General features: G+C 36.2%; 1 protein-coding gene across 4 annotated transcripts in view; it reads left to right on the top strand.

Moving 5' to 3' along the window:
- The window catches only part of LOC136041768 (importin subunit alpha-like), a 64,278-nt gene that overhangs the window by 10,389 nt on the left and 26,773 nt on the right, over window positions 1–27,116 (top strand). For 2 of the 4 annotated variants that reach the window (XM_065726530.1, XM_065726527.1), the window contains exons 5-6: window positions 2,880–3,018; window positions 23,628–23,854. In XM_065726530.1, the coding sequence (XP_065582602.1) occupies window positions 2,880–3,018; window positions 23,628–23,854 (366 nt within the window). The remainder of the gene's footprint in view (window positions 1–2,879; window positions 3,019–23,627; window positions 23,855–27,116) is intronic. The other 2 variants (XM_065726529.1, XM_065726528.1) reach the window with 1 other exon arrangement.

Below are 27,116 nucleotides of genomic sequence, written 5' to 3'. Positions count from 1 at the left end.
TATCACTTGTGTGCTTGACGTTTTGATGATATTGCTGTCGGCTAAGGTGTCTTGATTGACAAGCTATTGCAAGTTTTTTATTTTCTCTTTTAATTTATCAAGGCTCCGTTTGTGTCTTGAACCTTGAATTAAATATATATATATATATATATATATATATATATATATATATATATATATATATATATATATATATATATATATATATATATATATATATATATATATATATATATATATATATATATATATATATATATATATATATATATATATATATATATATATATATATATATAAATATATATAAACATATATATATATAACATACTTTATATAACATACTATATATAACATAATAAACATATATATATATAAACATACTCTTTGTACTAATACTGCTATTTAATAGTTATTCCACCTTTTTTATATTAATACTGCTCCTTCTATGTAAATGTTACTCCTTTTATACTAATAGTTCTATTTTTATGGTAACGCTCCTCTTTGTGTTAATCCTACTCATTTTATTGTAATATTACCATTTTATATTTTGGAAATGAAGAGACATACGGATAAAAGTCCAAAGCGAAAACTAACCGAACCTTGAAAGCCAAAAAAAATTAAAATAGGCCCTCCCATCTAACGGTAAAAAAATATCATCCTTTATACGTAGCTCAGATCTGCGACTATGTGGTTTGAGCTTCACAACGTATTTTTAGGTGAATTCTGTTGCTGGTTTGTGGATAACAATATTTCTGCTTGGGACCATGGATAAACGTCACAACACCTTTTTGATACGTCCTATTATGTTTGACTCTAATCTTCAGTGCACCTCAAAACTAGAAGATAATCACCAAATACCTTTTTAGACGTTTTAATTTTTAAAAAGCCTCTCTGCTCTGAATTCTGATTAATAAAAAGCCTATTTATAACGAAAATTTAGGGTGGACAATATAATAGAACCGAACACTTGCGTCTCCAATTGAGAAAGTTATTGCAAATAAGATGCATTAATAGGCCAAATTTCAGTGTGATACACGATTTTTCTAAGATGGTTTTGATATCTCGAGTCGTGTAACTTTTGAATTAAATGGTAAAATTGTAATAAAAAGGCTTCTCTTAAATTTCAGCGAACCCGTCAAAATTTACACCCCCCATCCCCCCTTCCTCTTACAATGACGTAAATAACCTATTAATTAGGATAGACTGCCCCTTATTTCGGATACCACTTTTAAATTATAAGATGATGCACCCTACAGAAAAAAAAAGGATTCTGCTGTCCATAGTAAGAAAAAAAAATATTGTTGGGACTAAACTAGTCAGGTAGGTCTGGATTTCGGACCCCGAGGGGATAATTTCCAAAAAATTCTTCTTTTTAGTTTAAAATTATCTTCTGCCGAGTCCTGTATAATCCTGGCTCTTTCCAAGTTATAAAATCTCTTGTCCTTTTATACCAGAACTGCTTTTAGTAAACCATATTCTATTTATCCAAGTGAAATTTTAATATTTTTAAAATGTAGCGAAGCGCCTGATTATTCTGCATTTCATGGATTTGGTTTTGATATTATAATTTGATACATAGGGGGAGGCATCCTATATCTGAAAGGAAAGATTCTTGGATATCAAACAAGCTTGATTGGAAGGGTCACAAATTTACTTTTTGGTTTCCCTCATTCTCTTATGTGTGGATGGATGGGATCTGTAAACTCCTTTCTTCGGGATATTCAGGATTTTCTATGCCTCATTCTTCGACGAAACAGTGAAAGGCGAGATCTGTTGTTCTAATTGTACTTTACTTGTTTCTGGAAATGTTCTGGTTGTTGTGGGACGGGGATAGTGGAGATCCCTTTGAATTCTTGTCAGCGGGGCATTTTGCTTTTGTAGAATAAGATATAAGCCAAACTTGGTCAGAAGCAAAATAAACTTTCAAAATTTTTTGTTTTTGGAGTCCCAACCCTTTTTGACCATTGTGAGTGTAGGTGGGCCGTAAATTTACTTCTTGAGGATATCTGCCAAAACAGGTTGTCAGTTCTTACCGAACTTGGTGGGAAGTAAAATTATTAGTTTTAGTTTTGCATTTTTTTTATTTTTTCTGTAGGGTGCATCATCTTATAATTTAAAAGTGGTATCCGAAATAAGGGGCAAAAGTTTTGCAAAAGGTGCACCTTGTGCAACCTATAGGGAGAAACAGAGGTCCTAATTCTTTTTGTCTGGACATTTAAATATTTGGTTGTAGGATCTTACAAACATCGGTAAAAATTAAAAGAACATTTGGATTGAAATTAAATTTTGGGAAAAGTTTGAGCTAGGCTCATAGTTATGTTTTAATTATTTGTAGAAAATACAATCTCCTTAGTAGGAGGAGGGGTAAGGTATCAAAATCCATTTTTATTTGCCTAGTTACTAGGACTCATACTTTGAAATCTGGTCAACAGCTACCCTCTTTTTAACTTGACGACCAACATGTGTATCTATATTTGACTAATATAAACACAGAATTTATATTATGAGGAGGGAGGCCACAAGGATTTTAAGCTCTCCCAGTACTTGTGTCCTTGTAATTAGTGCAATGGTTGGCCTTTTGGGAAGTGGCAGGTGCCGCTTTGCTCCTGTCCCTGTCGTCCAGCTCGTTTTCGTCGTCAATATTTGTGATAATTGCTTTGTCTTAATCTGGTTTGGCGGGAATTATTAGCAAGGAATTAATTCGGGGTTCTGGCCAATATACAATCTGTACAGTATCTATTAAGCATCAGGAGAAAACTGGATGATAATGTAACTAGAAAGAAACGTCAAAATAGGAATGTTATTCCTGATAAATTGTAAAATAACTTATCTATTCACTTGGGATGTTCTTGTTATTATGGTGGTTTCATTTTCAGATGTCACCTTTGAGGAAGGTTGCTCGCAACGTATTTAATCTATGGAGAAACAAAAAATCTCGCCCGTCCATTGATGAATTAAAGCCGTGTTTGCCTTTTCTAAAGGCACTCCTTGTATTAGAAGATAAAGAAGTTTTAGGTTAGTCTTTTCATTTTATACTGTAATCCCAATAATTTACCGTCATTCTTTAAAATTGTAAAGTAAACAAGAATCATAAACAAGGGTGATTTCCAGTGACTGAAAATAGGTAACGAAAAGCAAAAACATGTTTCTGCAATGACTTTGGGCAGATCCTCCTCAGTCCTTAAAAATCACCCTCGTTTTGATTTCTGATTTATTCTACGATTTTTTTTCTTTTCTTGTAAAATATAACGCAGTGTCTAATATATATGTTATATAATGTAATTTTTCCATCACTCAAGATGCATGTGCAGTTTTTTTTATGGACCAAGTGACATATAACGATCGCAAATTCTGTCGGTCCCCGGTTTGCTAGTTTAGGTACTTCCAGATAAGCTAGGACGATGAAATTTGGCAGGTGTATCAGGGACTAGACTGTATTAAATTAAAAATAGTCATTTCCCTGTTTCGACCATCTGGGGAAGGAGTGGGGGGAACGGTTAATTTGGAAAAATTAGAAAAAAAGAAGTATTTTTAACTTATGAACGGGTGATCAGATGTTAATGAAATTTGATATTTGGAAGGATATCGTGTCTCAGAGCTCTTATTTTGAATTCTAACCGTATGTGGTGACATTGGGGGAGTTGGAGGGGGAAACCTTAAATCTTGGAAAACGCTAAGAGTGGAGGGATCAGAATGAAACTTGGTGGGAAAAATAACCACAAGTCCTAGATACGTAATTGACATAACCGAAATGGATCTGCTCTCTTTTGGGGATTTTGGGGGAGGGTTTTTTTTTGAAAAATGAGGTATTTTTAACTTACGAAAGGTTGATGAGATCGGAGAGATGGTAATGATACTTGGTGGGAAGAATAAGCACAAGTCTTAGATACGTGATTGTCATAACCAGACTGTATTTACTCTCTTTTGGGGAGTTGGGGGTGGGAGTAATTCGGAAAAATTAGAAAAAATGAGGTATTTGTAACTTACGAACGGGTGATCAGATCTTAATAAAATTTGAAGTTTAGAAGGATTTCGTGTTTCAGAGCTCTTATATCCTGACTAGATCCGATGACATTGGGGGGAATCGAAGGGGAAAACCAGAAATCTTGGGAAACATGAAAATTGAGTTATCTTTGTCTTACTAATGGTTGATTGGATCGTAATAAAACTTGACATATAGAAAGATCTTATGTTTCAGATATTCCGTTTTCAATTTGAATTGGATCTGGGGACATAGGGGGTTGGAGGGGGAAACAGAAATATTGGAAACCGGAAATCTCGGGAAACGCTTAGTGGATAGATCAGGATGAAACTTGATGGGAAGACTAGACACAAGCTCTAGATACATGATTGACATAATTGGAACGGATCCGCTCTCTTTGGGGGACCTGGGGGGATTTCCAGTGCTTTGGAGAGTTCGGTGCTTCTGGACGTGCTAGGACAATGAAATTTTGTAGGCGTGTCAGGGACCTGCACAAATTAACTTGATAACAGTCGTTTCCCCGATTCGACCATCTGGGGGGGAGGGGGTTTGAGGAAGAGGAAAATTTGAGAAAAATAAGGTATTTTTAACTTACGAACGGGTGATCGGATCTTAATGAAATTTGATATTTAGAAGGATTTCGTGTCAGAGAGTTCTTATTTTAAATATCCACCGTATCTGGTGATATTTGGGGGGGGGGTAGTTGGAAGGGGAAATGGGAAATCTTGCAAAATTCTGAGAATGGACAGATCGGGGTGAAACTTAGTTGGAAGAATAAGCGCAAGTTCTAATAATTTTAAATCAATCTATTGATTCTTAGTATTTTGCTAGAGCTCATGCCATATGAGATTTTGGCTCTAGGCTCTTCCGACCTCATCACAAGTGCCATATGAGCTCTTAGCTCTTGTTTCAATTTGTGTCTAGGAAATTTCACTCTTTTGGAAATTTTTTTGTTTGTGATTTTTCTCTAATGTAATTTAGAAAACTGAATTCTATTTTTTTGAATGTCTAAAACTCACTGTTTTCCGTTATATTATTTTGAAGTCTAAACTAAGGTTTTTATGGCACTGTGTATGTACCAAGTGACATATAGAGATCGCACATTCTGTCGGTCTGTCTGTCTGTTGGTCCCGGTTTTGCTAGCTTAGGCACTTCCAGATAAGCTAGGACAATGAAATTTGGCGGGCGTATCAAACAGTTCGTGGTGGCGAACTGTAGTAAGGAGTGACCCGACTCAATAGTAACCGAAACTCTAAAAAATAGAATTTTGGTATCAATAGTTACATCAAAAGAATCGCATTTTAATGATTTTAAATATATAAGTTTCATCAAGTTTAGTCTTACCCATCAAAGGTTATGAGGCTGAGAAAATTTGCCTTATTTTAGAAAATAGGGGGAAACACCCCCTAAAAGTCATACAATCTTAACAAAATCACACCATCAAATTCAGCGTATCAGAGAACCCGAATGTAGAAGTTTCAAGCTCTATTCTACAAAATGTGTGATTTCGCATTTTCTGCCAGAATACAGATCACGGATGTATGTTTATTTTTTATTTTTTCGAGGGGAGATCGTATCGACTCAATGGTCCTAGAATTTCGCAAGAGGACTCATACTTATGGAAATTAAAAGTTCTAGTTCCCTTTTTAAGTGACCAAAAAATTGATGGGCACCTAGGCCCCCTCCCACGCTCATTTTTCCCCCAAAGTCACCGGATCAAAATTCTGAGATAGCCATTTTATTCACCATAGTCGGAAAACCTAATAACTATGGGGGACGAATTACTCCCCCACAGTCCCCGTGGGAGAGGCTGCAAGTTACAAACTTTGACCAGTGTTTACACATATAGTAATGGTTATTGGGAAGTGTACAGACGTTTTCAGGGGGATATTTTTGGGAGGGGAAGAAGTCTAGGGGGGAGGTCATTTGGGATGATCTTTCCATGGAGGAACTTGTCATGGGGAAAGGGAATTTCAATGAAGGGGGCGGAGGATTTTCTAGTAATATTTGAAAAAACAAAGAAAAGTTTTTTCAACTGAAAGTAAGGAGCAGCGTTAAAACTTAAAACGAACAGAAATTATCACGCATATGAGGGGTTCACCTCCTCGTAATACCTCGCTCTTTACGCTAAAGTATTTTTAGTAATTTTAACTATTTATTCTACGGCCTTTGTGATTCTGGGGTTATTCTTAAGGAACTGGGAGAAAATTTAAGCTTTAGTGTAAAGAGCGAGGTATTGACGAGGGGCTAAACCTCCTCATGTACGTAATAAAAACATACAAATATAGAAGTTCGTTACGTAAGTTAATTCGTAAGCTACGTATATTTTTTACTAATGAAAACGTTCGTAAAAAAATTAAAAGTTCTAGTTGCCTTTTTAAGTAATCAAAAATTGGAGGGCAACTAGGGCTCCTCCTCTGCTCCTTTTTTTCAAAATATTCGAATTAAAACTATGAGAAGGCCATTTAGCCAAAAAAAATTAATATGCAAATTTGGTTTTTATGATTTAGGTGCAGAGAATCAGACTCAAAACATGTATTAATTCAAAAACGTTCAGAAGTTAAATAAAAAAAAACAATTATTTTTACTGAAAGTAAGGAGCGACATTTAAAACTTAAAACGAACAGAAATTACTCCGTATATGAAAGGGGCTTTTCCTCCTCAACGCCCCGCTCTTTACGCTAAAGTTTCTTACTGTTTTAAAAATTAAAGTTAAGAGAAAGAGTCAAACTTTAGCGTAAAGAGCGGGGCGTTGAGAAGGAAAAGCCCCTTTCATATACGGAGTAATTTCTGTTCGTTTTAAGTTTTACTGTTGCTCCTTACTTTCGTTAAAAAGAAATAGTTTTTTTTATTTAATACAAACAAGTTTTTTACTCTCCTCAACACCTCGCTCGTTACGCTAAAGTTTGAGTTTTTCTCACTGCTCTACTTTTTAAAACAATTAAAAACTTGATAAAAAAGTGTTGAGAGCCAGGCGTTCAGGAGAGGACAAACCCTTTCATATACGGAATAATTTTTTTTCGTTTTAAGTTTTAATGTCGCTCCTTACTAGTGGTTTAAAAAAAAATCGTTTTTATGGCCCTTGGTATTAACCAAGTGACATATAGCAATCGCCAATTCTGTCGGTGTGTCTGTCTGTCGGTCCCGGTTTTGCTACTTTTGGCACTTCCAGGTAAGCTAGGACGATGAAATTTGGCAAGCTTATCATGGACTGGACCAGATTAAATTAGAAATAATCTTTTTCCCGATTTTACCATCTGGGGGGGAGTGGGGGGCCGGTTAATTCGCAAAAAAATAGAAAAAAAGAAGTATTTTTAACTTATGAGCGGGTGATTGAATCGTAATGAAATTTGATGTTTGGAATGATATTGTGTCTCAGAGCTCTTATTTTAAATCCCAACCGGATCTGATGACATTGGGGGGAGTTGGACGGGGGAAACCTAAAGTCCCGGTTTTGCTACTTTAGGCACTTCCAGGTAAGCTAGGACGATGAAATTTGGCAAGCGTATCAGGGACCGGAACAGATTAAATTAGAAACAGTCGTTTTCCCGATTTGACCATCTGGGGGGGGGGGGTGGGGGGCCGGTTAATTCGGAAAAAATAGAAAAAATGAAGTATTTTTAACTTATGAGCGGGTGATTGGATCTTAATGAAATTTGATGTTTGGAATGATATTGTTTCTCAGAGCTCTTATTTTAAATCCCGACCGGATCTGATGGCATTGGGGGGAGTTGGATGGGGGGGGGGAACCTAAAATCTTGGAAAACACTTAGAGTGGTGGGATCGGGATGAAACTTGATGGGAAAAATAAGCGCAAGTCCAAGATACATGATTGACATAATTGGAACTGATTCGCTCTTTTTGGGTTAGTTGGGGGGGGGGGAGTAATTCTTAAAAATTAGAAAAAATGAGGTATTTTCAACTTCCGAACGGGTGATCGGATCTCAATGAAATTTGATGTTTAGAAGGATATCGTGTCTTAGAGCTCTTATTTTAAATCCCGACGGGATCTGGTGACGGGGGCGATGAGTTGGGAGGGGGAAACCTAAAACTTGGAAAACACTTAGAGTGGAGGGATCGGGATGAAACATGGTGGGAAAAATAAACACAAGTCCCAGATAGATGATTGACATAAACGGAACGGATCCGCTCTCTTTGGGGTAGTTGAGGGGGGGGGGGGGTATTTCTGAAAAATTAAAAAAATGAGGCATTTTTAACTTACGAACGGGTGATCGGATCTCAATGAAATTTCATATTTAGAAGGATATCGTGGCACAGAGCTCCTATTTTAAACCCGACCGGATCTGGTGATGGGGGTGGGGAGTTGGGAGGGGGAAACCTAAAACTTGGAAAACACTTAGAGTGGAGGGATCGGGACGAAACTTGGTGGGAAAAAAACACGAGTCCTAGATACATGATCGACATAACCAGAACGGATCCGCTGTCTTTGGGGTAGTTGGGGGGGGGGATAATTCTGAAAAATTAGAAAAAATGAGGTATTTTTAACTTATGAACGGGTGATTGGATCTCCATGAAATTTGATATTTAGAAGGATATCGTGTCTCAAAGCTCTTATTTTAAATCCTGACCGGATCTGGTGACATTGGGGGAAGTTTGGGGTGGGGAAACCTAAAATGATGGAAAACGCTTAGATTGGAGGGACTGGGATGAAACTTGGTTGGAAAAATAAGCAGAAGTCTTGCATACGTGATTTACATAATTTGAACGGATCCTCTCAATTGGGGGGGGGGGGGGAGTAATTCTGAAAAATAAGAAAAAATGACGTATTTTTAACTTACGAAGGAGTGATCGGATCTTCATGAAACTTCATATTTAGAAGGACCTCGTAACTCAGATATCTTACTTAAATCTCAACCGGATCAAGCGTAATTTGGGGGGGGGCAGTTGGGGGGGGGCTGGAAATCTTAGAAAATACTTAAAGCGGTGAGATCAGGATGAAACTGGATGGGAAGAATAGAAACCTGTCTAAGATACGTGATTGACATAACTGGACCGGATCTGCTCTCTTTGGTGGAATTGGGGGGGGGGGGTAATTTTGAAAATTGAGGTATTTGTAACTTACGAAACGGTGAACAGATCTTAATGAAATTTGATATTTAGAAGGATCTTGTGCTTTAAAGTTCTAATTTCAAATTCCGACCAGATCCTGTGACATTCGGTGGAGTTAGAGGGGGAAACCGGAATTCTTGGAAAACATGAAAATTGGGGTATTTGTATCTTGCGAATAGATGATCGGATCGTAATGAAATTTGATTTTTAAAAGGAATTCATGTCTCAGAGCTCTTATTTCAAATCCCGACCAGATCTTTTGACATTGGGGGGAGTTGGAGGGGGAAATCTTGGAAAAACACTTGGAGTGAAGGAATCGGGATGAAGCTTGGTGGATAGAATAAACAAATGTCCTTGATACGTGATTGACAGAATCGTGCTGGATTCGCTCTCTTTGGGGGAGTTGGGGGGAGGGGTTAAGTGATTTGGCGAGTTCGGTGCTTCTGGACGTGCTAGGGCGATGAAAATTGGTAGGCGTGTCAGGGTGCTGCACAATTTGACTTGATAAAGTCGTTTTCCCAGATTCGACCATCTGGGGGGCAAAAGGGAGAGGAAAAATTAGAAAAATATAGGTATTTATAACTTACGAGTGGGTGATCGGATCTTAATGAATTTTGATATTTAGAAGGACGTCGTGACTCAGAGCTCTTATTTTAAATCTTGACCGGCATTAAGCTTCTTATTTCCTTTTTAAATCAATCTATTGATTCGTAGAATTTTGTTAGAGCTCATACCTAATGATCTCTTGGCTCTTAGCTCTTCTCGCCTCGTCACAAGTGCCATATGAGCTCTTAGCTCTTGTTTAACTGAGCAACGTGTTTTCCTCCAAGAGCTCTATAATAACTGGTCAAATTACGTTTAGATTTTACACGAAGTTTAGCCGTTTATTTGCAATATTTTTATGTTACGCTAGAAGGACTAAGCCCAAAATATTTTTCCAAGCTAATTGATGCCATTTTGGACCTGAATTATTTGCAAGACTTACTCCATTAACTCTTGCATGGTATGAATCTCGTTTGCTATCCTTCGATGAATTTTGCAACAACTGACTTTGCAACAACTGACATTAGCTTTCAGCTAAGTTTGTAGTTGCGTCATTTCAAAGCTGCTCTGCTTTTTGACACACAATACCGGCTCCTCTCATAACATCTTCAAACACGTGCAGGGAAGAAGTATTCCACCGACCTTCTATTTTACCGTTCACGGTCAATTCAGCAATCTTAGGACAGCCAGAATACCATTTGTGTGGTTTCTGAAAACATGGTACAGACCTCTTTTAACTAGTTTTCCAATTCTTCCACTCTGGCACGTACGCAGGAATTTTTTCGGGGGGGGGGCAAAACCTTCGAAACAGCAGAAATAAAGTAGCACTTTTTTTATTTTGTAACTAAATAAATGCAAAAAGCACGTATATAGGAAAATACAGATTAACTTTAATCTTTAGTATTGTAGCCTATGGGGGGAAGAAGACTGAAGCCTCAAGAGTACGTTTTAGGCTCAGCTTATGTTCATAGCGATTTAGAACTAGTGATTAATCTTTTATATCCCACTGAAAGGGAGATTTTAGGGTTAACAGTGCAATATGGATGCTGTGGTGGGTAGTTCTTCTATTGCGAAAGCGCCGATTTTAATGAAAAATGATAGTTTCCAAAATTGATCCATTAGAAGCTGTACTTTATCCTGAAAAGGGGGGATAAACGCCCTAATATCAAGAATAGTTCTATTTTGCTGTGGAAAGCAAACTCTTTTCAAAAAAAAAAAAAAATAACAGTACAATCGCTAATTACTTCAAAGAGGGTAAAAATTTAGACAAAAAATGGGTTAATAATTGGGCAGTGATTTGACCGGATAATTTCATGCTGTAAAACTAAAAAAAAGGGCTTCACACATGTATCTAGATTCTAAATAAATGTCCTACTTTTGCCAGAAATCCCAAGAAACCATGGGGAAATTAAACATGTCAAATTTTTTTTTTTTTGGGGGGGGGGGGTCCCGACGACCCCCTCCCTGCAGACGTGCCAGCTTCCTATGTTCCATTATTTTCAGAATTTATTTTTATCGCACCCCTTAAATTTTTTGTCAGTTGCTGGATAATTCCTCTGGGAAGAAATCTGTGTAAAAACCTTTTTTATTTTTACACAAATTATATAGATGGGTTATATAACTTTTTTTTTACGTGATTTGCACATTCATGTTTCCGTATGTTGGAACCATAGGAAACACTTTGTTTTAGCTTATAAAAACACTAGAATCACCGTCACCGATAAAAACTAAAAACTGTAATCCATGCATCTCCTCACTGGAACGAAAGCCTTCAACTAGAATATCTGTGTCCATAATTTCCGTTGTAATTCAGAAAGCAGAAATGATCTTTGGGTATTACTTTGGTGTTCGCAGAAGAAAAACATATATAACAGTATTTATTTTTTATGCCAACATATAACAGTTTTTTTGAAAATGCATCTATGATAACTGCAACACATCCTTTGGCCAAATAATCATGTCCTTTGCTACGCTAATTCCAGCCTCCATCTCATATCACTTTTGTCCAGTATGAGTCGTCCTTATACCTATACCTAATATCTAATGCCGGTCCTTATACATAATGCCAGTCGGGATTTAAAATAAGAGCTCTGACACACAAGGTCCTTCTAAATATCAAAATTCATTAAGTTTCGATCACCCACTCGTAAGTTAAAAATACCTCATTTTTTCTAATTTTTCTGAATTAACACCCCCCCCCCCTAACTCCCCTAAAGAGAGTGGATCCATTCCAATTATTTCAATCATGTATCTTGTGCTTATTCTTCCCATCAAGTTTCATCCCCATCACTCCACTCCAAGTGTTTTCCAAGATTTCCCGTTGCCAAGATTTCTGTTTCCCCCCTCAAACTCCCTATGTCCCTGGATCCGATTCAAAATGAAAATGAACCATATGAGACATAAGATCTTTCTATATATCAAGTTTCTTCAAGATCCGATCACCCATTCGTAAGATGAAGAAACCTCAACTTTCACGTTTTCCAAGATTTCCAGTTGCCCTCTAAAACTCTTCCCAATGTCATCGGATCTGGTGGTGATTTGAAATAAGAGCTCTGAAGCACAAGATCCTTCTAAATTTCAAATTTCATTAATCTCTGATCAACCGTTCGAAGTTACAAACGCCCTATGTTTTCTAATTTTTCTCAATTACCCCCACCCTCCTAACTCCCCCAGAGAGAGTGGATCAGGTTCGGTTGTGTTAGTCAACTATCTTGGACTCATGCTTATTCTTCCCACTAAGTTTCATCCTGATCTCTGCACTCTAAGCGTTTTCCAAGATTTCCTGTTCTCTCTCCCCCAATGACACTAAATCCAGTCGAGAATTAAAATAAGAGATCTGAGTTATGACGTCTTTCTAAATATGAAATTTCATTCAGATCTGATCACTCCTTTGTAAGTTAAAAATACCTAATTTTTTCTAACGTTTCAGAATTAACCCTCCCCCCAACTCCCCCAATGAGAGATGATCTGTTCCAGTTATGTCAAACACGTATTTAGGATTTGTGCTTATTTTTACCACCATGTTTCATCCTGATCCCTCCACTCTAAGCCTTATCCAAAATTCCCCCCCCACTCCCCCCAATGACACTGTATCCAGTCGGGATTTAAAATAAGAGATCTGAGTTATGAGGTCCTTCTAAATATGAAATTTCATTAAGATCCTATCACTCCTTCGTAAGTTAAAAATACCTCATTTTTTTAATTTTTTAGATATAACCCTCCCCCCCAACTCCCCCAAAGAGAGCGGGTCCGTTCTGGTTCTATTAATCACGTATCTAGGACTAATGCTTAATTTTACCGCCAAGTTTCATCCCAATCCCCCCATTCTAAGTGTTTCCCAAGATTTTAGGTTTCCCCCTCCAACCCCCCCCCCCAGTGTCACCGGATCCGGTCGGGATCTAATATAATAGCTCTGAGACACGATATCCTTCTAAATATCAAATTTTATTCAGATCCGATCACCCGTTCGTAATTTAAAAATACCTCATTTTTTCTATTCTTTCCGAATTGACCGTTGCTTAATACCAAGTGCCATAAAAAATTAAAAGAACCATAGAAAAAAAAACAGTTGTTGATAAACCAATCATTTGCGAAACATACACGCATAAGGGAAATACAGGTAATTATTACCAAATTAGAAGGGCGACCTTATACAGCTTATGTGGTACAAGGTAAAGATCATCAGAGGTAAAATGTGACACTTATTTTTACTTACCTTGAAGTTCAGTTGATTTAGGTCTTTTCAGACATGCACACGTGTGGGTGGCACAGTTTCATACCCCTCCCCTCAGAAATTTTCGTATACTTGTGATTTTTTCATTATTTTTTTTTATGTTATCAGCCTTTTAAAAAAGGTGTTCCCTGTCTGAAATAAAATCCCACATCCAGCACCCCTTCCCTCCAAAAAAAATTTCATCTGTTTAATATCTCGGAGACTAAAAGTTGATTTCCCTCCAAATCATAAACATACAGAACTTGCAACCCATCGGAAGCGATTTTACAAGCTTTTGGAAAAGAGAGCTTGAAACCTGTATATCTAATTTTCAATTACCGGTATTTTAAATTCAGCCACCTTTTGTTGATGGTTTTCTTCCTCATAGCTCAAATGTCTTATTAACAAGTCGACAGTTTCAATCGAGCCTTGCGGAAAAAGAATCCCACCTTTTTTACTATTGGCTGATGAACAACGCTATTACGCCTGAACCTAGAAAAATAAGAGCATATAAGCCCATTGAAACACTTTTAATTTCATCCTGAAAAAGAATTTATACTAGGCTGAAAGAGAATAGTTTGTTTGAATATGTTTGAGTGGGCAAGTTGCTCATCGCATCCATAGACCCCCCACTAACAGTTAAGAATTTAAGAGCCAGGAATTATTCCATACATAGGGCCCCCAAAGTGACTTCATATCCATACCCCCCTTATTACGAGTCAAGAAGTTGAGAGCCAGAAATTACCCTATACATCGTGGTAAGTTACCCTCTTTGCGTTCTTGAAATTAAAGTTGATAAAAAATGCATACAGAGGGGGTTGGTTGTGACCATTGATGCTTCCTTTTTTCCAAACATATATCGTACATGATGACCGTTGGTCTTTAAGTGACCGCAGTAGCAACCACATCTTTGCTTGCCCTTGCCGTTTTTGTGGTTTGAGGGTATTGTTCCGAAATATTCTTAAATACAAATAAAATGTTAGTTTTTTATGAAGTAAATGGGCTAAAAATCACAGTTTCCCATTACTTTTAACTCAAATAAATCATCTCCCTTTGCCCTCATAGCCCTGGTGCCTGCTAGCTTTCCCTCCTTCTGAATCATGGTCAGAAACCTTCTCCGGTCACCATAAAAATGTATCAGCTTTAAATGTAAATTTTTAACCGTAGAAGTATTCTTTGAAAGATTAAACATTAAAATTATAGAAGGAAAAAAAAAAGGTTTTAAAAAATTGCTATTGTTCCGATGTTAGAGAATTCTTATGAGGGTAAAAATTCTAGAGCGAGACTTTGAAATCCAGGTCACAATAAAGGAATCAATTGAGAATACATGGGTTTTATTTGGATCCCAACGCAGACTCACACTTATTTCTTCACTGGGTGATAAAATAGGCCTGCCAACTGCTTTAAAATAGCTTAGGATAAGTCTGTAGACCCGTCTCTGAAACGTTCCTTTTGCTAGACTAGAATTTTTGGAGAGTTGGGGTACTCTTTTTATAAGAAGCAACTGTTTTATGATGTATAATAGGTCAAACAATCAATAAACCTTTATTCTTTAGTCTAGGGTTACATGTGGTCTTATTGAATGAGGAGGGGCCGTCACATAATAATGCATTAGTATAGTCAAATTTTCCTTGTTCTACCTATTTTTATTCACTACAAGGAATGTATATAATCTACCCTTTTCAGTTAACGCATCGATAAGTTACATTTTCATCACTCGCTAAAATTCAATTTTAATCTTCATGTGCTAATTTCAGGGATAGTAATACCCTTTTACGTTGAAATGTCGTTTCCTTTTCATATTTGGAATTCAGCACACAATGTAGGTGTTATAAGCGCCCCCTTTGCACGATTAACTAGCGACTAAGAGCTTGTTTGCTTACCTTAGCAAATAGCTATTGACCGCTTGTTAAAACCACTGGAATGCATCAGACAGAAAAGATATTAAAAACTCGTAAGGGCAAGAGATAGTTGCTTGTTTGCTGGCTAAGATATAACTCTGATTTTAATTCTTTCATTACCGCTGAAGACGTTCGCAATGCTTAATGACTTTTATGACGTTCATGTCCAATATATCTGACCTTCTCTATGATGATTTGAATAAAAAAGCGAATTTGGACAAACCTATCCACCGCCATCAATTTGAGGGGATGCATGAAGTTGCTCTTGTTGATTGTATTCTTTAAAATAATCGAGGAAAGATCATATACAAGACATAAGAGTTAGACCAAAAGATTGGTCAGTATATCCTGAGGAAGAAGAATGGATAAATTCATGTAACTTTGATGTATACTCCCATCTCACCCTTAAATACAATGGATATGGTAGCATGACTGGTTTGTGTTGTACTATCAATAGAAAACTTTCTGCTCGTAAAAATTATGCATTCCACTTTAACTATTTAATAGAACAGGGCAAGATCTACATTAGTTATCCCATCGAGAACAAAATTATTCATCTCAAGGATAATCCGAAAGATTTCTCAGTTTTAAACCGAATATAATCGAGGGTAAAAGCCCTGGAACATTCAGTAGGATGGATCGTCTTATTTTCGCAGACTATCCATCCGGCTTGTCATCAGACAATGTTATATTTTTACCAGTGTCCTCCTCCTGCATGAACGAAAAACCACTCATGAACGCATTCACCACAAAAATATAAAGCAACTTCAATATATTCCAGTCAACACGTCGCATTTGGAACTCTATCAGTTAAGATTAAGAAGTGAATTGGCCGATCTTCGAGCAATAAAAAAATATTTGGCTGTAATTACATGTCATTTTCGATCCATTCAGTGAAATGGCTCACTCATTTTTTCGAAGCGAAAAACATTTGTTTGTTCTGATATTGATTGCTATGTTGCTACTCCTAGACAACGACAATTGGGTCATGCAAAGGACTGTTACAGGGGTTTTTCGTCAATGTCCGGCTACGGTCTCAGCATTTGGTTTGCTAAGTTGTTTTGCTCCGAACTACTCCTGGCTAAGAAATATATCGCATCGGCTGCCACAAATTTTGCGTCCTCTACGAGCCGCGCCGTCTCCCGAAAATCACCCTTGAAGGATCCCTCTATGGCCTTCGTCTACGAGGTTGACCACGAAAACGATTGATGGAGAACTTCCACTTCAACAATGTCAAAATTGGCCAGTTATCACGTATCGCACATAATAGAGGAATGTACTGAACCCTTACGCAAGAGCTAGCAAGCGGAGTGGTCCCAAAACATCCCACGAATATTTTTAGGATCTAAGTAGGTTAAAAGTACACTGCATGATTGGGGTTCTTGGAAGGATTTAAAAGAAAGTGTTTCACAAAATATCAGGTCCGGCGCGCGATCCCTCGGTTAGCGAATAAAATTACAAAAAGCAAAAGAAGTTCAAAAAGAACGAGGAACACCTCATCATTCTGAATTCAGGTCAGAAGCGTAAAACATTGCTCTTGCCAAAGAAGAAAAAGAAACCAAGAGTAAAAATTGTTAGATCGAAAAAGTTTTTTTTTTCTAGAGGTAACATATCTACTACATAAAAAATCGCATCCTTCAGTCACCTCATATCAAAATCTTTTCAATGCGGAAAATATTGACATGAGCGAAAAACATAGTTCCTATGAACAATTTTATCCGCAATAACTGCTCTCTGAAAACGTGCATTTTCAAATTTATTCAAGTGAAGGTTATTTCATAGATTTGACTTCGCATTTCAGATCAGACAAGATTGTCAAAAAATCTAACAATGGAAAACCAAGTGCAGCCAAGGGGTTATCCTATGGAAATTGTGTACTACACAATTTGTTTATGCCAATCAGTATCAACATAAATGCAACGCTGGTGAGCACAAGCAACAATTTTTCAAATTATGCAAGTTATATACAATTCATGTTGATGACTCCAATGTTCTACAAAATATTAAGATGTTCTGTTATTGGATATGAATATAAAAGGAACACTGACACTAGCAATATACTTAGAGGTCTGACAACTAAAGATTTAGGCTCGGCTGGGAAAAATTCCTTCAAACTTGATTTGGCTTTTGTAGAAAGTGCTAATGCCTTAGGATCAGGGACAAATACCCCATATAAATGTGAAATGTTTGGACTTCCATATCTTGTATGTAAAGTGAATGAAATTCCACTCTACAATTTATTCTTTGATAAATCCTACAAGACACTGCATGAATTTACAATGCGATCCCTAGATCAAGATACACAGTTGTTTGAAAATGGTATCAAACAGTTCGTGGTAACGAACTGTGTAGTAAGGAGCGACCCGGCTCAATAGTAACCAGAACTAAAAAAAAATGGAATTTTGATACCAATAGCTACATCAAAAGAATCGTATTTTAATGCTGATTTTAAATATATAACTTTAATCAAGTTTAGTCTTACTCTTCAAAAGTTACGAGCCTGAGAAAATTTGCGCTATTTTAGAAAATAGGCTGAAACATCCCCTAAAAGTCATAGAATGTTAACGAAAATTACACAATCAGATTCACCGTATCAGAGAACCCTACTGTAGAAGTTTCAAGCTCCTATTCTCAAAAATGTGGAATTTTGTATTTTTTGTCAGAAGGCAGATCACGGATGCGTGTTTATTTGTTTGTTTGTTTTTTGTTTGTTTTTTTCCAGGGGTGATAATATCGACCCAGTTGTCCTAGAATGTAGCGAGAGGGCTCATTCTAATGGAAATGAAAAGTTCTAGTGCCCTTTTTAAGTGACCAAAAAAATTGGAGGACACCTAGGCCCCCTCCCACACTAATTATTTTCCCAAAGTCAACGGATCAAAATTCTGAGATAGCCATTCTATTCAACGTAGTCAAAAAACCTTATAAGTATGTCTTTGGGGACGACTTACTCCCCCACAGTCCCCGTGGGAGGGGCTACAAGTTACAAACTTTGACCAGTGCTTACATATAGTAATGGTTATTGGGAAGTGTACAAGCGTTTTCAGGAGGATTTTTTGGTCGGGGGAGGGGTTGAGAAGAGGGGGATATGCTGGGGGAACTTTCCATTGAGGAATTTGCCATGGGGGAAGAAAATTTTCATGAAGGGAGCGCAGGATTTACTAGCATTATTTAAAAAAAAACAATGAAAAAATAAATATGAAAGTTTTTTTTCAGCTGGAAGTAAGGAGCAAAGAAATTATTACCCATATGAGGGGCTCACCCTCTCCTAATACCTCGCTCTTTACGCTAAAGTATTTTTAGAAATGTCAACTATTTATTCTACGGCTTTTATGATTCAGGGGTCATTCTTAATGAATTGGGACAAAAATTAAGATTTAGTGTAAAGAGAAAGGTACTAACGAGGGGGCGAACCCTCTCATATATGTAATAAAAACATGAGAATAAAAAGTTACGTATATCTTTCACTAATAAAAAGATTTGTAAAAAATTAAAAGTTCTTGTTTCCTTTTTAATTAAACAAAAAATTGGAGGGTAGCTAGGCTTCCTCCCCCGCTCTTTTTTTTCTCAATATCATTCGATCAAAATTATGAGAAAGCCATTTAGCCAAAAAAAATATTTGCAAATTTCGTTTTAATTATTCCTCTGCGGAGAGCCAAAATTAAACGATGCATTGATTCAAAAACGTTCAGAAATTAAATTAAGAAATTAGTTTTTTACTGTTTTAAAAAGAAGAGTTGAGAGAAAGAGTCAAACTTTAGTGTAAAGAGCGGGGTGTTGATGAGGAAGCAGCCCCTTTCATATACGAAGTAATTTCTGTTCGTTTTAAATTTTTATGTTGCTCTTTACTTTCAGTTGAAATAACTTGTTTTTTTTTATTTAATAGCCAAAGAAATGATTGCAGAAACTCATGGTATCATTGTGTTAAATTTTTCTGGTACTCAAGATATGAATATTGTCCAAACGAATACAGTACGTTTAGGGTGTACCTTTTTCGAACCCTTGGAGGAGAGTATAACATTTTAATTTCGCTAAATCAATTTGGAACTCTCGCGGAAATTATCCCTGATGCCAGTGTTCTGTTAGATTTGGTACCATAAACATAAATCAAATAATCATTGTATTCAATTTAGCACCTTACATGACCAAACACAAATCCTATTGAATACCGTCGGATTTTCTCGAGCATATTCAAATTGTAATCAATACCCTTATCATTGTTAATAGTAGTCCATCAACTGTAAAGACGCAACAGTCGCTATGCATATTTTAAACAGCGAAGAATATTGAATTTTTCGATCTATTTGGTCTACCGTATACATTCTACACGCCTCACATTAAAAACTTTTCTGAGCAAAGGGGAAAATCCTTTATTCAAAATCGAAAGCGATCACAAGGCTTATCAACCAAAAGATGGGGTTTTCATGTACTATTATATTTTATTTTTTGATGTCGCTGATATACGTACAGTGAAAAGCAATAATTTAGATGATCCTCGATTGAACTGTTTCCCAGTTGAAAATACTATTTCCTACCTATATAATTTAAGAATCATATTCCTAAGAGTGAAATGCTTTTAAAATGTTTTTGAGTTTGTTGATTAATAAAAGATGCATGCACAAAAGCCTGTGTCCTTAAGATTTCATCTTACACGTATAAATAACCATCGGTAGCGATAACTAGCGGTAGCTTGTCAGGATTAAACTTGTATACATCTTGGATTGCAAAGTCAGGGTTACATCTTCTAAAGTTTAATGAACTTCGTTTTTATTTCATCTCTTTGTAGAGTCAGTAATACCATTTTGATTCATATAATCAAATTCACTTGTTTCAATTTGCTTGTGTGAAGCAATGGCACATACGAAATTCTCATATGAAGAATCAGTTTCTGTAACAGCCAAACAAAAATCTGTAGGTTTGAAATCATAGTATTCGATATCTTGACAATGATGTCATAAAAACCAGACTCTTATTATTCCAGCGATTAAAGCGTAGATCCGGTTCTTCCTCCCAAAACAAATTAAAATCGTAACGATGCCAGTCTCTTAGAAATAAACTGAAGTCGTGTTTAGGGTTTTTGCAATCATACCAGGGTAAATGTTTTCCCATTGATCAACTTCATCATGGTGACAATTTGAGCATAGAAAACTTCCAGTTTGATAGTCACAAATATCTTCAAGGCAGGAATTACTGTCTTTTATCTGCACACTGTATTCTCTATGCAATTTACATGGATTTTATAATCTAATCTTTTCGTTATAGTCATCAATAATTATACAATTCTCATGTGATGACTAGCTGCCCAATGTAGACAAACATAATGGGCATATGTAAAAGATTTTTACAATGAACTATCAATAAAAAGAATGTCTTCTAGGAGGAGGAGTAATCGAGTGACGTCACAAAACCTGTTTAGACAAGATTTTTTCACTTATTTCTTGTTGCTCTGGCCGTTTTAAAGGAATGTTAGGTAGTGCTCAAAAGTAAATCCACAAACTCATTTTGTTTTGTTTCAATTGTTATATCAATAAATTGAATGAATACATCTGGACCACAATGTAACTGTCATACAATACTCCAAGACAGAGAATCATTTTTTATTATATCGTTAAAGCATTCGCAGAGAAAATATTTTTGTTTGAAGAGATAACTCTAGAAACTCACCATCTAGAATTAAACGCTTTTCCAGTCACTTGATTCTGTATGATTTTTCTTTTCTCAATACTCTCACTGCCACAAACCTTTTTCCAAAGTTACTTGATTCCGTATGAATTTTCTTTTCTCAGATCTAGCCATTTCTAATCCTGATACTCTCACTACCGATTATAGACTAACAATGATTCCTTCTCACTAGTAACGAACTCACTCCTTTCTTATAGATGGATTCAATGAATGTATCCGCGGTTAAACTCTCATTGACGCTAGTAACGTTTTCCTGAGGTTTATTTTTTTATTAATTCATCTTTAATTTATCCATCTATTACCACATTATTTTGACATAGGTAACAGTTTCGGTACCTAAACAAGGTATTTTGCATGTTAATCCTAGATCAGTATGTTTTTCTTCTTTTTACGTTTCGCTGAATGGTAATAGTAGGGGAATGGTAATAAGATGTATCGACGGTAGTGTGTTACAAGCAGCAAGTAGGTAACTTTCGTCATCAACTAAAGTTTTTATGTTTACGTTCTCTCCCAACACTTACTTCTCTGGAAATGCTATTCTTGCATAGTCGCCTCTATAGCAATTGTATTTTCTCGGTACTACAAAGAAATTGAACTCCTTATTGTCATGGGAACGCACGCATTCAGATCCAGCCACTTGTTTCATAATTCAAACATTTCTCGGCATTCAATTCTACTACAACGCTGTCATGAACACACATCTTTTTGGAATATTTCATCTTCACTTCTTTTTTCACTCTTCCGATGCAGAAATAATGCTGACACAAATTGTACGATCATAAAAGTCACTCAAGATTACGTCTCCCACAACATAAGCAAACACGCCTACTATGTAACAAGCCAAGAAAACAAATTATATTTTGTAACAACGAAATAAAGCATAATTTGGCGGGGTCCTGAAGTTGTTCCCCTATATCCTTAGGTTTTAAGTAACTAAAGAAGAAGGCCCTCCATATTACGTAATTACCACCTGCATCTTTCAGAAAGCATTTCCTAATACGTAATTAACACCTGCGTTTTGAAGAAAATCAATTGCACCTAAGTCTTGAAGGGGATCGCTGTTAAACTTCTTTGTCACCTTAAATCATTCAAGGAAGAAAGGAGTAGCAGCTAGGGTCTCGTAAAATCTGGAAACCCTCACTATTAACTTCTAAAGATTCGTTTATTTTACTAACATATACATCTAGGATCATACGTATAATCCAAGTCTAAGAGAATTTTACTTCTCATTTCATTCCGTGTGCTCTCATTATCAATTTCTGGGCTCGTTAGGACAAAGTCCATCAAAATGCATTAAATGAGAATAGAACAGAACCCTATTGTAAAATTGCCGTAAAATAAAAACTCGGTATGTAAAATTGGTAAAATAACATAATTTTGGCAAAATAAGGTAAAACTGATCAAATAGGTTACTCCTTAGATAATACAGGGTAAAATTTATGTTTTAGAATTGCCCTGTAGCTATAAGACCAGTTGAGCTTTTCTTTTTAAGTATTACGTACAGCTTTTAATGAAATTGTTTAATGATTCTGATTTTCCTTTGCCTTATAAAGGGGATACTCCTACATCTAGTGTTTCATCAATTTAATTAACTGTCTAGCTTATCCCTTTGGTAATCTTATGTGGTAATACATCAGTAATTTTACAGTGCCTGATTTCGGGCATCCATTTTGTAAAAAAAAAAATACTTATATAACTGAAAATTTACTATTATTTGTGATTAAAATTAAATTAGCATTTTTTGCAACATTTAAACCTAAGAAATGTTACCTTAGCAGCCTTACATATTTAAATAGCCGTTTTCAGCCACATACCATATATATGTTATTTCTAATTTATTTATAAAATTACCAAAACAAGTAAAAACAAGAGCCAAGAGCTCATATGGCACTTGTAACGATGTCGAAAGAGTCAAGAGCTTCTTCCCACTAAGTTTCATTACGATATCTCCATTCTAAGCGTTTTCCAAGATTTCCGGTTTTCCTATCCAACTCCCCCCAATGACATCGGATCCGATCAGGATTTACTATCAGAGCTCTGAGACACGAGGTCCTTCTAAATATCAATATTCATTAAGATCCGAAAGCCCGTTCGTAAGTTAAAAATGCTTCATCTTTTCTAATTTTTCCCGATTAACCGTCCTTCCACTCCCCCCAGATGGTCAAATCGGGGAAGTGACCATTTCTAGTTGAATCTGGTTAAATTGTGGTGGTATAGGATTCGAACTTGAGACCTCTCTCACCCTAACCGAGAATCATACCTCTATACCACAAGCCATGCTTAGAAAGAAAAATCGTTTGTCTTATCGGCAAATAAAATTCTTCTCAGCTATCTTGTTTGCTCGCTTCCCCCCAGTCGATCAAATCGGGGATGAGACTAATTCTAATTTGATCTAGTCTGGTCCCTGATACGCCTGCCAACTTCCATCGTTCTAGCTTATCTGGAAGTGCCCAAACTGGTAAATCCCCTCCAACTCCCCCAAAGAGAAGGACTAACTTTATACTACCTAATTCCATCCTTCCACCCCCTGGGCTATAATTTTCTGAAAATCCTAATAAATCCAGTATGAAATGTCACTCAGACACGATTATAGATATTTAAGACTTTCTTTTAGACTAATTTTAAAACAGTTAGTCACATACTAAGAACTTCCAATAGTTTTGACCACTTTCGAGTTGAGTTTATGTATTTCTAAAAGAGCAGTGTTGTTCTCCAAGAACCGTCTCCATTTTTTTAGATTTATCCCCGATGCATAAAGTGCGAGACTATTGGTTGGATCAGCATTATCTTGCAGTGATGAAACTTTTTTTGCAACCTGTTTTAGAGGAGAATCACAGAACCATCCATGAACATGGAAAATTTATATGCAAATCCAATCACTTCGAAAGCCCGGTCATGACTATATACGGTCCAGGTGAAGATGTGATTTGTAATCAAGATGAACTCACTTTCATCTATCAAATAGTAAGTTGAATGTTTTTCAGATAGCTTTGGTGGGTCTTGTGTCTTAATTGAAAACTCTTTGTATTCGGCAAACCATGTCTTTTTTTCTATCTGATTCCATGTTGAAGAAATTCTCAGAAAAAATTAATGCCGTTGGGTTTTACGTGAATCCAGAGAGGTATTGAATAATTTTGCAAATCAAAAATAAGATTTTACTATAGCAGGTTGGCATAATAAGAAATAAAGAGTGAGAGAGGGGAGAAAAATAATGAAGGAGCAACGAAAAAACCTAATTAAAGGAATTTTATAGGAAAACATGAAACAATCAGAATGGCCCTGAGAAGTGCTGAACTAACTATGAAACTTGAACCACAGCTATAGTTGTCTTTCCAGTACCTTCTGTAAGTGAGAACTAAAAACTCTGTTTTGAACAAATAAACCAAATTAAAAAAATATTATCATTAAAAAATATTTGGGGTCTTTACACTAAAATTTAATTACAAGAACAAATTTTCAGGAATTTGAAAACGAGCTTGATACTTCTCAAAAATTTTAGCCGGCCGATCAATAAAAAGGCATAATACCGAAACAACCATAGTTGAAAATCTCCACCGAAGCTTGATAACTCCCATACTGAAAACTTTTGCCCCATCTCTATTGAAAAAAAAAACTTCTTGTGTGTGAAGTCATTGTTTGGATACTTAATGCAAAAATTATGCTTCCTCTTTCCTTGCGATTAAATCAAGTGGTCGCTGAAGACCAGTTGCTGAAGATGCGTTGGAGACCAGTAGCCAAGATTTTACTTTCGATCCTAAACCGTTCCAAACATGTTTTTATTTTGCCATCTACTTTTGTATTTTCTGTAAAAAATTTCTTTTTCACTTTAACATTTCTATTTCTTTTTTCGTTTCATAGTTACAGCTGTAGCTACAACTAACTAGAGAGTAGATTCTTGGTTCTTTGTAATTGAAACTTAAAAAAAAAGCTTTCAGCGAAACCGTCTCAAGAAAAAAATGTCACAAGTTCCTTTTAAAACCCTTTTTGTAAGCCAGAAAACTTTGATATTTTCTGTTTGATATTCCTTGACTATTTTTAGTTTTTGATGGAGATTTTGAAATTTTGTTGAAATACCAATGGAAAATAACCTCTAGTAAGGGTATATAATGTTCCCCCTCCCCCCAAAAAAGAAGTTTTAGATACATAAAGCCACAACTGGTGTGCGGGTAATTGAACCACCGTGTAATTGAAACTCATGTAACTGAACGGCTGTATTCAGTTTTTCAGCACTCCAAAAATATGAGGCAATGTCGTTGGGTGAAAGACAAATTAGAATCTTTACACGTTCAACCTTATCGGAATTGTTTTTTAAACTCATGATAAAAAACCTTTTCAATATTATTCATAAAAAGGCTGAAGATGCCCCGGCCCCCCCCCCCTTAAAAATACCCTCATGGAAAATATTCACCGCTACCCCTCTCGCTGCTGGTTGATATCCAGTCACTTTTGACCTATAAAAAAGGACTAGAAATCTAAATTTCTGATCGAATGCGCACCTTCTAAGGTTTCTACGACCCTGAGGTGGAGGTTGGGATCAGGAAGGGGCAGTCCCACTCGTACACGGAATGAATTCTGCTCATTTTGGGGTTTAGTGTTACTCTTTGCTCTCATAATAACAGCGTAGAAGAGGGATGAAACATCAATGTAAAGTTTGATATTTTTAAGTGTTTTTGCCCCCCCCCCACACACACAAAAAAAAATAACTCCTCAAACAAAAGTCCTGGATAAGGCCCTGGGAATTATATAAATGTTTACCTCCATCCTCGTCTCTCCCTTAGAATTAATACTGTATTTGCCTGAAGATTCACTGAGAGTTGGGATGTTTCAGTATTAAATTTACCCTTTGAGGCATCGCCCTCCCTCCCAACTACAAAACAATCATAAAACCCTTATTTTGTTGAAATGGTATATTCTTATAAACACTATGATTTTGCTAGTATAGGACGAAAGGTCAGTAATTCAATGATCCATGTCTGCTTTTGATTTGTTGTGAATAATTGAAATAAAAGCATTGGAAAGTAGTGAAAAAACTATGTCAAGTTAAGTAAAAGTGATAGTAACTAGGTTTGGATTGGTGTGGGAACTGGGGATTTTTGGAGAGTGGATTTTTTTTTTTTTTTTTTTTGAGAAGACAGATTTTTGGAGAAATTTAAAAAACACAGTGAAAAAACTATATCAAGTTAAGTAAAAGTGATAGTAACTAGTTGTGGATAGTCACTAGGTGTGGGAACTCTGAAAAAAGGGGATTTTTTAAGAGTTAATTTTTTTTTTAGAAGACAGATTTTTGGAGAATTTAAAAAACACAAAAAAAAATGCGAAATCGATGTTTAATCTCTCTTGATTTCTGGGAATATTTCTAGTCTAATGCTGTTATTGTGAAAGTAAAGAGCAAGTCTAAAATGAGCAGAATTTATTTTGTATAGTAGATAGAACTGCACCTTCCTCATTCCCATTCCCATTCTCTCAGCCTTATGGTCATAGAAACGTCTGAGGATGCTCATTCGATAAGAAGTTGAGAGTTCTAAATCTTTTTTTTAAGTCAAGAGTGATTGGAAACCAACCAACTGCTGGGTTACACTGCTCAGTTACACGAGGGTTTGAATGTACGGTGATACAATTTTACAGTGGTTCAGTTACACGGGGACTCAGTTGTGAGGTGGTTTAGCTGCATGGGGGTTCAATTACGCGGTGGTTTGGTTGTAAAGGAAACGCAAAACTAGCAAGGGATCAGTAACTTCTGGCTTATGTGTACTTTGGTTTCTGATCAATGCATCCTCCTCAGTTTCTTAGGTTTAGGTTTTTCTAGACTACTTGCTACATTGTTTTGAAATTTTTAGCCCAAAAATATTTTGGCATAAAGAGCGAGGTATTTATCTCCTCCTAAATACCTCGCTCTTTATGCTAAGGTATTTTTAGAACCCCTCATATGCGGAATAATCTCTGTTCGTTACTTCGTATATGAAAGAGGCTGCTTTCTCCTCAACGTCCTGCTCTTTACGCTAAAGTTTGACTCTGAAAAAAAAACTTGTTTTTTTATTTAAAAAGTAAAATATTTTTAGTATTTTAAACAAAAGTTATAACTTTTTAGTTTTGTATTTTAAACAAACTTTCATAACCTTATATTTTTATTATGTATACGAGGGGGTTTGTACCCTCGTTAATACCTCGCTCTTTACACTAAATCGTAAGTTTTGTCCCAATTCTTTAAGAATGACCCCTGAATCAG

The sequence above is a fragment of the Artemia franciscana genome, unplaced genomic scaffold, assembly GCF_032884065.1.
Source record: "Artemia franciscana unplaced genomic scaffold, ASM3288406v1 PGA_scaffold_37, whole genome shotgun sequence".
NCBI classification, from domain to species: Eukaryota; Metazoa; Arthropoda; class Branchiopoda; order Anostraca; family Artemiidae; genus Artemia; species Artemia franciscana.
Note: the sequence above shows the minus strand (reverse complement) of the source record. Positions and strands in the feature narration are given on the sequence as shown.